Consider the following 13234-nt stretch of genomic DNA (forward strand, 5'->3'; position numbering starts at 1 on the left):
GGCGACAGAGGCCGGGCCCCCTCCATTCTGTTGGTGAGGAGGTGACTTTGGGGTCAGGGACAGAGCTCTGGGGTCTGGCCAGGAAGAACGGGCTAATGCGATAAGGGAAGGCCAGGAGGCTGAAGGATGCTCCGGTCTGCGCACTAGAGCCACACCCCACCCCCCCACCCGCGTGTTGTTTCCTGCTGCCCGGCACATGGCAGGAGTGCTAGTATTTGTGCTGCCCCTCTGTTCACAGGATCCCAGGATCGCGTTCAGTTCACTAATTCTTTATTAACGTGTGATGACTCCTTCCCCTCCAACCTCGCTCACCCGCCGGCCCCCCCCCCCCCCCATACACACAGCCAGTAAATACTAGGAGCAACACCGGAAAAGGAGGGCACCAGCGAGGTTCAGTTGTCCTATTCACAGGGGGGATGGGAGATGCAGGGTCCAGCCCAGATGTCCAGGATTCACATATGGGTAGAGAGGAAAAAGTGGGTTTTCCGGGGTGTGGCGAATTTTCACCAGAATTGGGTCCACAGATGCTGCTGTTCTGTTCCGCAAGCGGATGCTGGGACCCGGCTTAGGCAGGAATGGGGGCAGGGTAGGTCGGGAGACCCCCGGGGGTTCAAGTCCTTGGGCCGACCGGGAGGGAGAGCAGTCGTCAGGGTTGTTCTTGACTCGAGGGTCCTCAGACCCAGACCTTTCCTGATGTTGGAACGGCCTGGGGCCCTGGCGAGGCCCGGGTTTGCCGCGGCTGCGGGGCGCCCCGGCGCCGATAGAGGGCTCGGCTGTAAGGCACGAGGCAATCGGCCAGGCGGAGGCGCAGGCAGAGGCGGCGGTAGCTGGCCAGGGCAAGCACGAGCAGCGGCACGAGGAGCAGGAATCCGGTGACCAGCAGGGCTGTGAAACCCGGGTCCCGCAGGTGCGCGGTGCAAGGGGGTGCCTGGGAGCGCAAGAACTGTGGGAGAAAAGGCGTGAGTCCCAAGCCAAACCGCCCAGGCCCGGGGAGGTTGTGGCCCACAGAGCAGACCGCCACCGTCACCAGACACCCACACGCACACCGCGGGCGCACGCTCACCTGGGAGTGGCAGAGGAAGCCAAAGCCTAGCATGGTGACAGCGGGCAGCAAGATGGTCCCCAGCACCAGCGCCAGCAGGAGAAGATTGAAGGCAGCCACCAGCAGATTCTGGGCGGTGACCAACACGGCGCAGGCCCAGCAGTCCAGGGGGTCCCGGGGCTCTGGGCCGCCGCCGGGAACCGGTCGCTGCGCCCCGGGGACATCCGCCATGGCCCGCCTGGCTCCCTCCCGCCTGGGCCGCGGCCCTTATAGCTCTCTTTCCTGCCCCTCCCCCGGCCCAGCCTCTCCCCACCCCCCCTTATCCTGGAATGCGACTCCAGGATTAGGCACCCCCCATACCAAGGAGCGACCGGAGCTCTGGACATTCCACAGGCGCCTCCGGGGAGGGGCTCCCCTCCGCGGGGTCTGCGCAGTCCCTCCCCATCAATCACGGTCTCGCCGCCCTCCTCCCAGTGCTCTCCCTGCTACCACCAACACGTTAGCGAAACTGGACTTTTTTTTCCTGATTTTATTTTTAATATTAATATTCTCACACAAAAATCACCGAAAATAAGGGTAGGGTTGGGAAGACCCCTCTGCCCCTGGGGCAGAAAGACAGTGCAGTGCGAGGGGGCAGGACTGTAAACCCCCCACCCCTCCGCAGCCCCAGCGTGGAGGAGAAAAAAACAAACGACAAAACGAAAATAAAGCCCCAGAGAAACTCATCCCGGGGTGTCCCTGCCCCAGTGAGGCCCTGGCCCTGGGCTGTTTCACGCTTATAAAGAAAAGGGGGGTGGGGGGGGTGAGGGGAAGGTCCGTGTTTTTAAAATTGGCCGGGGCTGGGAAGGACGGGGTTCCTTTTCCTCATAGTTCCTTCTTTAAAACTTTAAAAAAAAATTATTTATTTATTATTATTTTTTTACAAAATACCATTTCAGTTCCCACTTCTTCCCCTACAGTACAGGAGTCGCTCACCCTCAGGCGGGGTCGGGGTCGGGTCGGGAGTGGGGGACTGGTCCGAGAAAGTGCAGGATGTAGGGGAGGGGAGCGGGTTTGAGCACCATGAGAACCCGGCTGGAGCCGCTGGCGGGCGGGCGGACGGGCGGAGACGGACGGGCCGGGCCCGGACACACACTGGGGCGCAGGGAGAGCCCGGCGGTGGGCGGTCCCCGGAGGGGCGGGCGGGATGGCTTGGGGGTGCGGGAGGTCGGGTTTTCCCAAAAATGAATAAATAGAGGTGAGTGGGACTGTTATAAATTAAAAACCAAAAAACAAAACAAACAAACCAGAAAATACAAATCATAACCAAGTGAATAAACAGAGACATGTACAGGGGTCACAGCTAGCATTGGAAGTAAAAAAGGAGGTTCTGGGGGAGGGGTAAAGCCCATAGAAAGAATCTCATTAAAAACCTCGGCTGCCGTAACGTCTATGTACAACACGAGCCGCGTGCATCTGCGCCGGCCGGGCGGGCGGCTGGCAGGCGTGAGGGAACCCGTATGTGACCCCCGCCGCCGCCGGAGCCTGGTCCTTGTGTCTGTTGCTAGAAAGGCCAAAGTCGGTGAGGGGAGGCGCTGGTGGGCGAGGGGCTGCCAGCCCCCTCCCCCGTCTCCCTTTTTTTTTTTTTCCTTTTTTCCTCTTATTTGTTTTTTAAAAAATTCTTTTTCTTAATAAATTAAGTGAGGGGAGCTGCCAATGGGGTGGAAGGGCTGGGCCCGACCCCCTTCCCGGCCAGAGGCGGGACCTAGGTCCAGCCCAGGCGTGTGCTGGTGGCCCCGCGGCGCCCGGCGGGCGGGCGGGGCGTCCGGCCTCATCGCGACGCGCTGGCGGGGGCCTGCGAGAGAGAGCGGGCCGGGCTCAGGGGCGCGGTCGGCCGCCCCGCCCCGCCGCCCCCTCGGCCCCCCGCCCGGCGCCCCCTCGGCCCCCCGCCCGGCCGGCCGAGCCCTCACCAGCGTGAAGGCGTCGTAGGCCTGCGCCAGCTCCTCGGTGCGGTACTGCTCCAGCACCACCACGCCCTGCAGGCCCGCGCTGCGCCGCCGCGCGCACGCCTCGCAGTGCACCAGGTACGTGTTGCGGCTGCCGTTCTCGCTCGTCACGAACAGGATGTTGAACACCTCCACCTGCGGCGGGGTGGAGGCGCGGTCACGGCGAGGGAGGCCCGAGGCGAGCGCCTCCCCCCGGGGACGCGGGAGAGGGAGAGGGGGCGCACTCACGTCGCACTCGTTGCAGTAGTAGGCGGGCTCGTCCTTGACCCGGCCCTGGTAGGCGATTTTCTTTCCGGCCCGCACCAGGCTCTCCCGCTGCACCTGGCAGTGCTTCATGGACTGCAGGAGGCAGAACCTGCGAGCGGAGCGAGGTGGTGGTGAGGCGAGGCGGGGCCTCCGCGCCTCGGGCCTGGGACACAGTGGAAATTTCACGGGGTTTCTGTCTACGTGGACCACTGGAGAACAAAGCTCCTCAGGGCAGGGGTCTGGTCAACCGCCCCGGCACAACAGCCCTGCAGTGCACGCGGTAAAGGGTGGGGCGTGTGGGCTTGGAACCAGGAAGGACAAGGCGGACCAGGGCGAATGGAGATGGGCTCCCTCCCCAACAGGGCCCCCCCTCACTTGATCATCTTGAACAAGTCGGGGTCGCTGATCTTGACAGTGCGAGCCACGTTCCAGGACACGTGAATCATGGGCACAATGGATTTGACGTTCTTCACCTCGTTCCACTCGTATCGTTCCAGGGCCAGCTGGTACTGATAGGCTGCGGACCAGAGAGGGTCACGACAGGATTCCCCAACAGCCCAGCCCCTTCCTTCACCGCTGGCCTGGCCCCCTCCAAGCCCGCCCCTCTACGGGGCTCACTGCCCAGGCGCCCCAGCCTCTCCCCGCTGAGTGGCTCACCCCACCACCTGGCCCCAGCCTCTCACCGGTGAGGGGCCCCACGTTCCAGGCGATGTTGTTGCACCAGCCGGTGGCCTGCACCCAGTGCACGGTCCCCGCGTTAATCCACACAAGGTCTCCGGGACGCTGCACGAAGCGGTACACAGGGATGTTGGAAGCATAGAGGTCATCCAGGATTGGCCACCAGGAACCCGTCAGGTAGTCCACGCCGTGCCTGGAGGGTAGCCACAGGATCAGATGGAAACCTGGGGGATCCAGGGACGGGACGTGGGGGAGCTATCTAGCCAAGGAGGAGGGCGGAGGGCGGCGCGCACCGGTCGCAGAAGGCGCTGATGGTCTCCCAGTAGTGCTCGTGCACCGCGAACCACTCGCAGTCTCCTGGGCCAATATTAATGTTGACCGAGCAGAAGTTGTTGTTCTCCTGATGGCCTGCAGGGGGCGACAGAGAACTGCACGGTAGGTGGGAGCCGAGCCGGCAGTGCGCGACAAGCCCGCCCTTGCGCGCTCATTGGTTGACGGAGGGGCGCCGGCCGCAGCCCCGTCCCTCGCGCGCGCACCGCGCCGGGGCGCCCGCGCGAGGAGCGCACCTGGGGTTCGGCTGCCAGGGACCTTCATGTACAGTTGCACCGTGTTCATGCCCAGGATGGTGTGGCCCACGTGGCTCAGCATGTTGCCCGTGGAGGTTACCCGCATGAAGGCGGGCAGCTTCAGCAGCTCCTGCAGCTGGGGCTTCCACCTGCCGTGGCGAAGGGGCAACGCAAATGAGGGGCAACACAAATGAGGGGCAACACAAGTGAGCGGCTACCCGGGCTCCGCCAACGCATCCGCACTCCCGCCCCAGCTTGCTGGCCTCAGCCCCACTGACCGCTTAGCATCGGACAGGTCGATGTTGGTGCCAAATTTGATGATGTGATGGTTCTTCGGGTCCGGTGCGCTGCTGCGGGGGCGAGGAGCACAGGTTGGTGGAGAAGCCCGGGGAAGGGAAGGAGGCATGAAGGGCAGAGGCAAAGCGTCTGTACCTAGGAGGCGTGCCCGTGGTGCTGTCCGGCTCCTCGGACTCCTCGTCCTCACTCTCCTTCTCCTCCTGCTTGGTCACAGGGGTAGGCAGGGCTAGGTCAGCGACCTTCCAGGGGCCCTCCCACCGCAGCTGGGGCTCCAAGTTCCCTGATCCCACCTCCCCGGCCTCTGCTCGGGCGCGCCTCTCACCTGCAAGGACTCCTGGAAGGAGGAGGCCTGGTACTGCGCATACTTGGCAATGGTGGTGTGGGAACGGGAGCTCTCGCAGGGCCAGATCTGTCGTGTGCCCGTCAGGTCCCAGTTTTCATCTGAGGGCTGCTGCACCTGCGTGCGCACCTCCACCGTGTGCTCCCCACTCGCCTCCACCAGCGTCTTGGTGGAGAAGAGGCCCAAGTCTGCAGGGGAGGGCCGGGCAGAGTGTCAGGGCAGGAGATGGGAAGCGAGGCCCCAACTCACCCTGTCCCTTCTTGCTCCCCAAGCCTCTGACGGGGTGGACACAGGCTTCTCAGACCTCAGCCCAGGAAGAGGTGAGAACCCCAGCCCCTCATGAAGCTGGGAGGGTGGCCCTCCCAGGGCCTGGCCTTTACCTGGATCATAACCAACCTCCTTTCTCCCGCTGCTGCTCTGAGTCCCAGCCCCTCCCCCAGAGTCCTCAGGTGTGCACGAGGACAAAGCACCTGGCACACAGTAGGTGCTCACTGAATAAGAGTTTCTTTAAGTTATCATTGGATCCAATGAAAGATTTCATCAAGTGAAAGCCTAGAATGTGTTTCAAATAACAGTGGAGGAAAGGGAAGATAGGTGGGTAAGGGAAGGCTACAAGTACAGAGGAAACAAGATTGATTGTTATAACTCAATAGGATATCCTTTTACTTTTATAGGTGTTTGAAATTGTGCACAATAAAAGGCTGAAAAAGAGAAAGCCCCAAACTATGAGTCTCCTGGAACCTTGCACCCTCTGTTTTCTTCTCATCCTTAGTCACTAAGAAAACCAGAAGTGGCTCTTACAGATCCTGAGAGATACCTCCTTCCCACTTGCCTACCGCTGGGGACAGACAGATGGGAGGAAAGCCTGAAGTCAGCCTGAGGTCACTCAGAGCACTCTTCAAACATGGCTTACAGGTGACTGAGGAAAGCTCACTCTAGCTGTGGTCCTGGGTCTTCCTGAGTGGGGGCTCTCAGAGGCCCCCAAACCCCAGATCCTTGCAGCCCTCCCCACACCTTTCTGCCCCCACACTCACTGAGCCGCAGGGAGCCTGCCAGACCGCGGATCACGGTGATGGGATTTCGAGGGTCTGTACAGAACTGCAGCAGCACCGGCGAGAAGGCATCCCGTTTGCTCTCCAGCTGAGGGACAACCAGGAGACAGGGCTGAAGTCAGAGCCCCATCCCAGACTCAGGGCACCCCAACAGCCGGAACACTGTCCTAGAATCCCCGGGCAAGCGTGGTTCTGAGCACACTGGGCACACGTACATAGATGCTGGGTGTTGGTGGGTTGAGTTTTTCCCGGGGCAGCTTCTCCTCAGTGTTGATCTTCGGTTTCACAGACTGGGCAGGGGAAAGGTAGGACTCTCGAAACTTCCCTTTCACCTTTGCATTCCTGTGGAAGGACAGTGAAATGAGAACAGAAATATCAGATACTGGGGGAAGGGAGACTCCTGCCAGGCCAGGCCGGCAGCCTCACAGGTGACAGCCCCCAACTTACTTGCTGGCACGCACAACATCGGCAGCGCAGTGGCTAATGGTGAGGTCCGCCATCCGCAGCCTCCGCTCTTCCACCTCCGAGGCGATGAAGGTCTCTTTGTCACCACTCTCTACCTTGATGAGCCGGATCTTCAGCTCCTTGGGGGGCCCTTCACTCAGTGAGCGCAGCTTCAGCATGTCAGCCCGGCTGACACCCGGTGGCCCTGGAGCTTCCTCCCGCGCCTTCTTCCCAGGGACAGGGGCCGCCGGGGGTGTGGGCTGGGCAGAGGGCGCAGGAGCTGGAGGAGGGCCCGGAGCTGTGGGTGGCTTGGCCTTGGAGGCCCCGCCGATATCCGGTCGGGCCTTCTCACGACCCTGGATCTCCTCGCTCTGCAGGTCCAGGTTCCCCAGCACTCGGCGGCTCTTTTCTTTGGGGGCTTTGGCCTTGGCCTTGGCCCTGCCCTCACGGGGCCGCCGCCCCACACTGTCCTTACAGGCCCGCCTGTGCCGCCGGTGCTCCTTCTGGTGCTCCTTCTGCCGCCGCCTGCTGCCCCCGGGGCCCGCCGCCGCCCCACCCCCCTCCTCCTTGGCCTGAGCTGGGGGCAGCAGTCGCTCAGCCCCACCGTCCGCTGGCTCTGCCGTGTCCACTGAGTCCGCCGGGTCTGTGGCGCTCCGGCCCACCCGCTCCACGAGGGTCTCACAAGCCCGACTGATCTCTTCTAGCACCTCAGACTCAGAGCGAGCAGGGGGCAGAGGCAGGGGTGGGGGCGGCGGGGCGGGGGTCACGGGGCCCGGGGCTGGCTCTTCGCCCGCCCTGCGCTCCCGGGCCCAGGGCCCGCCTGAGGTAGAGAACTGAGATGACGAGGAAGCGGAGGGCTGTGGGGAGCCCTGGGCGCTCGGGGCCGCTGAGGTGGGCAGCGGGGCGGTAGCACCTGATGCGGGACCAGGGGAATACTGAGTGGTGGGCAGGGGCCCAGGCCGGGTGGAAACAGCTGCTCCAGTCCCCCGGTAACAGTACTTCTGTCCCTCCAGCACGGAGGCCAAGGACTTGAGCAGGGTGGCCGGGCTGGCTGGTGGGGGTGGTGGGGGTGGCAGCGGCTGTGGCGGGGGTGGGGTGGGGAACTTGGCTAGAGGCGGCGGTGGTGGCAGGGCTGGTGGTGGCTTCTTCTCCTCTTCCTGGGTGGCCGTGGTGGTGGTGGCGGTGGTGGCAGCAGTGGTGGCTGGGGCTGTGTCAGTGGGGAATGGAGGCTGCAGAGATGCAAAGGGCTCCTTCAGGGGAGGCGGGGGGACCACGCCTGCCTCCTGCTGTTGCTGCTCCTCCTCCTTGCGAATGGATTCGTCCAGCATCTTCATGATGTTGGCCAGGCCATCAGGTAGGATCTTGAATTCAGCTGGCTCCTCAAACTGGTCCTCCAGCGGGGTAGGGGGGAAATCAAAGAGTCGAGGGCCTCGGGCAGGCAGCTCCCCAACCCTGGGCGGCACAGGCTGGGGGGCTTTATTCAGGGGGCCTGGGGATGGCCCTGGCCCCACCTCGGGGGTCTTTGGGAAGGAGACCCTGGGCCGAGGGCTCTCCGGGCGCCTGAAGCTTCCTGAGGTATTTTGGTGGCAAGAGGAGGGAGGGGCTGGAGGCAGGGCAAGAGTCAGGGGTGCAAGAGGTGGGTCCTGGGGGCTCCGTGTTGGGCTGGGGGGCCGGGGAAGGGGGTCCATACTCCTGGCCAGATAGGGAGGCGGGGGGAAGGACACAGGCCCAGTGGGGCTGCTGCTGTGGCTGCCACTGTTGCTGCTGCTGCTGCTGGTGGTTGGGGGAGTGGGAGGGGTGTGCGAATCCTGAGTGCCCACAGAAAAGCGGGGGACCGGAGGCCCCAAGAAGCCCTCGCGGTGGGGGAGGGGTGGGGGCGGAGGGCGGGGGCGTCCCTCAGCCCCGAAGAAGAGCTCCTCTAAGATCTCTCCATCCTCTCGGGCTGCCCGGCAGGCTGGGCCCTTCAGCCAGGCAGGAGGGGGTGGGGGGCGTAAGAGGCGGGGACAAGGGGGTGGAGGAGGTGAGGAGGGGCCAGGTGGCAGGGACAGGTGGGGAGTGGCGGCAGGAGCCGCCAGGAACGGCTTCCGACTACTGTGCGCCGAGGGCCCCAGGCGGCCTTGGTGAGAGGAGACCTCCAGCGCGGGAGTTTGGTAATGGTCAGCGCCGGGCTGCAAGTGTAGGACAGCCGTGGTCAGAGGGCCGCTCCAGCCACCCCAGACCAGCTCCCCTCATCCCCCCCCCCCCCACCTGCAGCTGTCACTCACGATGCCTGGGCTCGGCTCCACGCCCCGGAGACCCGTGTTGCTGCTGCTGCTGCTGCTGGTGCCGGGGAGGCCGGGGGGCCGGGAAGGGGCGTAAGGCACGCAGGCGGTGGTTGCTGCTGGTGAAACGCTGGAGTCCATCCGCGACCTCTGAACTCTGCTCTCTCTAAGGTCACTTCCGGGGGGACGGGTGGCAGGCGGGCAGCCATGGCTCTCTGCTCCTGGGGGGCGGGGGCCTGGGCCTGGGCCTGGGGGTGCAGCTGGGACCAGCCGGTGGCCAGGGGGGTGCGCAGGGTAGGCCGGAGCTGGGTATGGAAACGGGTGAGGCAGCGAGTGCCGCTGCTCCTGTGGGTGAGACGTGAGGACCCTGCATGAGCGCAGAGGACACGGAGACTTGAAGGTGAGGGGCGAGGGGCCACAGAGAGGTACTCACCTGGCGCTCTGGGGGTGCTGAACCCTTGCGCTCGGGGCCCCAGGCATCTCCATGCAGGGTACTCCACAGCCCTGGCTTGGGCAGCTGAAACGGAGGGCTGGTGGGTAGGCCAGGCAGGGGTGGGGGTGGGGGTGGAGGGGGTGGGGGTGGGGGGGGTGGTAATGGCGGCGGAGGCAGCGGCAGCCCTGGGGGAAGGCCAGTCTGGAAGAAAAGAGAGTGTGAGAATCCCACTGGGCGCCCCAGCCCTGCCCACTCACGGCTGGCCTGCCCACATACGGTCATACCTGCTCAGAGTTGCAGCCCCTCCTGCGCTTGCCTCCAGGGCTGAGGCCCTCCTCCCCCGAGGGCCCTGAGAGTGCTGCAGGGGGCACAGGCTGCACCACGGGGGGTTCAGCGGCTCGCTTCACTGGGGGACCCCCCCGCTTGGCCCCATAGTTCCATTTGTGCTGAAGACAAAAAGAGGAGAGAGAATGGCACAGGTGCAGACCTGGCCCAGTCCTCCTCCCTAGCCCACCTAACCCCAGCCTCACCTCAAGGTGCAGCAAGTTCCACACTTGCTCCAGAGGGGGCAGGACCTTGGGTCGGTGCTGGCAGGAGCCGGCATGAAAGTTCCAGAGCTGGGCCTGAGGAGATGGGGGAAGAGTGCAGAGGACAGGGCAGAAGCAGATGTAAGATGAGGGCACTGAGTCAGAACGCACAATCGTAGCCCCCGACGTCCTGCCTCATCCCACCTGCTGTAGTCGGCCGACACGGGGCCCCAGCTCAGCCAAGCTTCCTCCATATCGAAGGGCGCTGTGATAGCAGCGTATAGCCTCCTCACTGTCGTGCTCTGACTCGTACAGCTGCCCAAGCTGCTCCCACAGCCCTGGCTGGGCGGGCTCCCGGAGCAATGCCTGCACACAGCCATGCAGGGATTCCAGCTTCCCATGGAGGGGTCTTGGGGTGGGTGTCCTACAGAGCAGAAGGGTTGGGGAGGTGGTGAGGCTTGGGGAACTCTTTCAAAGCCCCAGCCCTACCTCCCATCCCTAGCACCTTTCAATCCTCACTTACCCTGGAACATAATACGGTTTGTTGGGGTGCCCAGAGCTACTGCCATGTGAAGGGGGTAGGGGAGCAGAGAGTGGGGGCTGCCCAATGCTGGCAGAGCACCTGGAGAGAGAAGGGCTCTGTTAATGCACAGCAAGATGGAAGTCTTGTCTCTACCCAGGAAAGACAGGACTGAAGAAATAAGAGAAAGCAGCTGAGGACTGCACTGAGGCCCGTGGGATGGCAAAAATATGAGTGACAAAGAAACTGGGGAGCAGAGATGGGAAGAGGAGTGCCTGGACGCAGAGAGAGACAGACCAAGTTCTCACCTGCCTCCAGGCAGCCATGCGCTCCGAGGAGGGGGATGGGGCGGGCAGGAGCTCCAGGCCCCAGCACAGCTCAAGCCCCCAAGGGCAAAGGCTTCCCGTGCAGCGCGGGCCCCTGGAGGGTCCACTGCACGATGCATCCAGCCTGAGTCAAGGAGAAGAGAGTATTATCCTACCGGGAACAGAGGCTGAGCTGTCAGGCTACACACAGCCGACCCGGCCCCAGTCTTCCCTTACCAGGTCAGCAGTGGCCCCAGGAGCCCTGGAGATCGGGCACAGCCCCCTGCCCCAGCTCCCTGGGGCGATGGTCCCGCTCCAGCCGCTCTGACAGGAGTGCCCACTGCCCCCAGATGGTTGTCCAGGGCCCTTCACAACAAATTCTACAGAGAGGAAGGAAAAGGAGTGAGGTGAGCTGGCTAGCACACAGTCGGGGCCGCCGGCTGGCCTGTCCTGGCTTGGCTGTGGCCCCCACAGGTCTGTGATCTGCGCAGGGTTGGCTATCCCTGAGGGGCGGCCCACCCGGCCTAAGGAGCCCCAGGAGAGTGGGGGTAGTGGGAGGGCCAGTCGGTGCGATGGGGTGGCTACGCGGCCAGGCTTCCAGCCGGGAGCCCCGGGGGCCGAGCTGCAGCGCGGCGGCCGCTTACCCTGCCTCCGTGGGAGCGTCCTCTCCCGGCGTCGGCGAGCTCGGGAGACCTGACCAATCACAGAACTTCCTCTCTCCCCAGAAAGCCAATCATCACCCGTGTCTCCGCCTCAGTAACAGCCTGGCCGGGACCAATAGCAGGAAGGTTAGCCCGGCCACTGCCGGGGGAGGAGGGGCGGCGGAGCCGGTCAGACTGGCTCTGCCCGGGGTGACCCCGACGTGACCCCACGGCTCCCACCTAGGGTCTCCATCTCCAAGCTGACAGTAGGCCGGGAGAGGCAAGCGGAGCCTGAGACCCGTGCGGATGAAGGCGGTGGGTCGTACGCTCGCGCCGGCCTGGGGCGTGGAGTTACCCGCATGTCCCACGCGCCCACAGAGCCGCCAGTGGTCCGCGCTAGACCGCCAGAAACGCCCCCTGCCCCGCCGCCTAAGACCGACAGACGGCAGACGGATGCACAACGCCGACACAGGCGTCGCTCCCCCTCCTCACGTCACCTCGCCCAGAGCTTGACCTCCCCACCCCCTTGGAACTGCTTAGGGCTGGCCACTCACGGCGACTTCTATGGCACCCAAACCCGCCCGCGCCGCGATCTGAGCACTCCACCCCTCCACGCCTGACCCCCGTCCCAAACCATGGTCAAGCCCCCAGCTTCATACCCAGTTGCTTCAGCTCCTCCGCTTCCCCTGGCTCTGTAGGTCTTCAATATCAACCGAACCCCAAAACCCTCCTGTAATCCCCCAACTTCTAAGAAGTCGCGCACCGCGGTCCCGAGTGGCCCCTCTCGCGTGGCTCCCGTATCCTCTATGCCCTTCCCCGCCGGGGCCACGCGGTTCCCCACGGCCCACGTGGCCCCCGCCCCCCAAGGGAGGGGGGATTTCGGGGGTTGCCCGTGACGTGGCTACTTGCGCAGCGGAAGCGGCGTGTGTAAAAATACGGGGGGGGTCCTTCGGGAGGGAGGAGGGCGGGGCCCGCCAGGCGGTGACATCACCCTTGTCCCACTCTCACCGCCCACTCCCTTAAAGAACCCAGAACCCGTTTCACTTCCTCCTTCACGCCCCCCCCCCCCCGACCCCTTCCCGTCGGTGCTGGCTTGACCCACGACGGGAGCAGCGCTCCCCTTCCTGGGCACCTTCCCTTTAGCCCCAGTTCTTCCTCCTCGCCTCAATGAGCCCAGGATCTCGGTCCCCGCGCCTCCTCCTCGCCTACCCCGCGTCCCCGCAGGTAGGAAGCCGGCTCCGCTGCCGGGATCGGTCCATTGAGAGTCTAGAGTACAAAGAGCTGCGAGAGGCAAGTGTAGAGTACAAAGCGGCGGGGGCGGGGCCAGCGCTCCAGCTGGAGCTAGCGCCGGGCAGGAAGCCGGGGGAGAACGCGCGACAAGGGGCTGGGGGCGGCTGGAAAGTTCGCCTTCGCCGAGAGAAGTCTGCGCTGTGGGGAAATTTCCACCCAGCCCACAAGAGCAGGCGGGTTTCTGGTGAAAACCGTCCTCCCTCCGCAGGGCAAGGTCGTCTGCACGCAAGCGCTCGGACCCTACAGGTCCCGGCGTGCCACTCCCCGGCGAGCCGTGGTAAGCGCTTGGTCTCTGCGGACCCTCGCAGCGGATCGCGCGGAGTTTCGGTCAGAACTCCCCCTCCTCACCATACAGCCTTTATGTCAGTTACCAAGCCCTGGGCCAAATGCGGCGCTTTACTGCGGTCAAGCATAGCCCTGGTCCGCTGCCCCCACCTAAGACCCGGGTCTCATGTACCAGACACGGGAAAGCGGGGAACCTGGGGTCCAGACATCAGAGGAACAGATACCCTATTGGGAAGTGGTGCCGAGGGCGCTGCCAGTTACCAGGAAATGCAACTTCCCCTTCTGCGATGATGACACTTCCCTTCTACCACTTCCCCTTTCC

The 13234-nt window shown here is 64.0% G+C and overlaps 2 protein-coding genes across 6 annotated transcripts; both read right to left on the minus strand.

Annotated features, from left to right (window-relative positions):
* Positions 1-253: 253 nt before the first annotated feature.
* Positions 254-1331, minus strand: TMEM88 (transmembrane protein 88). The gene is made up of 2 exons (XM_057716385.1): positions 1064-1331; positions 254-943 (listed from the first exon to the last, which is right to left on the minus strand). Exons 1-2 carry the CDS (start codon positions 1271-1273, stop codon positions 674-676), a joined length of 480 nt encoding a protein of 159 aa, XP_057572368.1. The 5' UTR covers positions 1274-1331; the 3' UTR covers positions 254-673.
* A 74-nt stretch (positions 1332-1405) lies between these two features.
* On the minus strand, positions 1406-12513 carry KDM6B (lysine demethylase 6B). Of its 5 annotated transcripts, none has more exons than XM_057714412.1 (23): positions 11997-12513; positions 11341-11460; positions 10934-11076; positions 10700-10841; positions 10395-10493; positions 10076-10295; positions 9875-9967; positions 9629-9790; positions 9345-9428; positions 8915-9256; positions 6654-8818; positions 6422-6548; positions 6189-6294; positions 5137-5342; positions 4950-5017; positions 4796-4867; positions 4518-4666; positions 4245-4359; positions 3957-4144; positions 3649-3790; positions 3256-3382; positions 2992-3162; positions 1406-2585 (listed from the first exon to the last, which is right to left on the minus strand). In XM_057714412.1, exons 4-23 carry the CDS (start codon positions 10834-10836, stop codon positions 2472-2474), a joined length of 4887 nt encoding a protein of 1628 aa, XP_057570395.1. In that variant the 5' UTR covers positions 10837-10841; positions 10934-11076; positions 11341-11460; positions 11997-12513; the 3' UTR covers positions 1406-2471. The 5 variants fall into 5 exon arrangements, with proteins under 5 accessions (XP_057570395.1, XP_057570392.1, XP_057570394.1 ...); XM_057714409.1 differs by having other exon boundaries at positions 4950-5014; positions 9345-9545; XM_057714411.1 differs by having other exon boundaries at positions 1406-2876; positions 4950-5014; positions 9345-9545.
* Between the last annotated feature and the right edge of the window lie 721 nt (positions 12514-13234).

The sequence above is a fragment of the Hippopotamus amphibius genome, chromosome 17 (assembly GCF_030028045.1).
Source record: "Hippopotamus amphibius kiboko isolate mHipAmp2 chromosome 17, mHipAmp2.hap2, whole genome shotgun sequence".
Lineage (NCBI taxonomy): Eukaryota > Metazoa > Chordata > Mammalia > Artiodactyla > Hippopotamidae > Hippopotamus > Hippopotamus amphibius.

Coding starts and splice junctions, on each gene's coding strand:
- TMEM88 (XM_057716385.1), bottom strand. CDS start 1,273: ATGGCGGATGTCCCCGGGGCGCAGCGACCGGTTCCCGGCGGCGGCCCA. Junction 944..1,063: donor GCTTCCTCTGCCACTCCCAG/GTGAGCGTGCGC, acceptor TTTCTCCCACAG/TTCTTGCGCTCCCAGGCACC.
- KDM6B (XM_057714408.1), bottom strand. CDS start 10,836: ATGCATCGTGCAGTGGACCCTCCAGGGGCCCGCGCTGCACGGGAAGCC. Junction 4,667..4,795: donor GACCTGTCCGATGCTAAGCG/GTCAGTGGGGCT, acceptor TCGCCACGGCAG/GTGGAAGCCCCAGCTGCAGG. Junction 4,145..4,244: donor ATCAGCGCCTTCTGCGACCG/GTGCGCGCCGCC, acceptor GCTACCCTCCAG/GCACGGCGTGGACTACCTGA.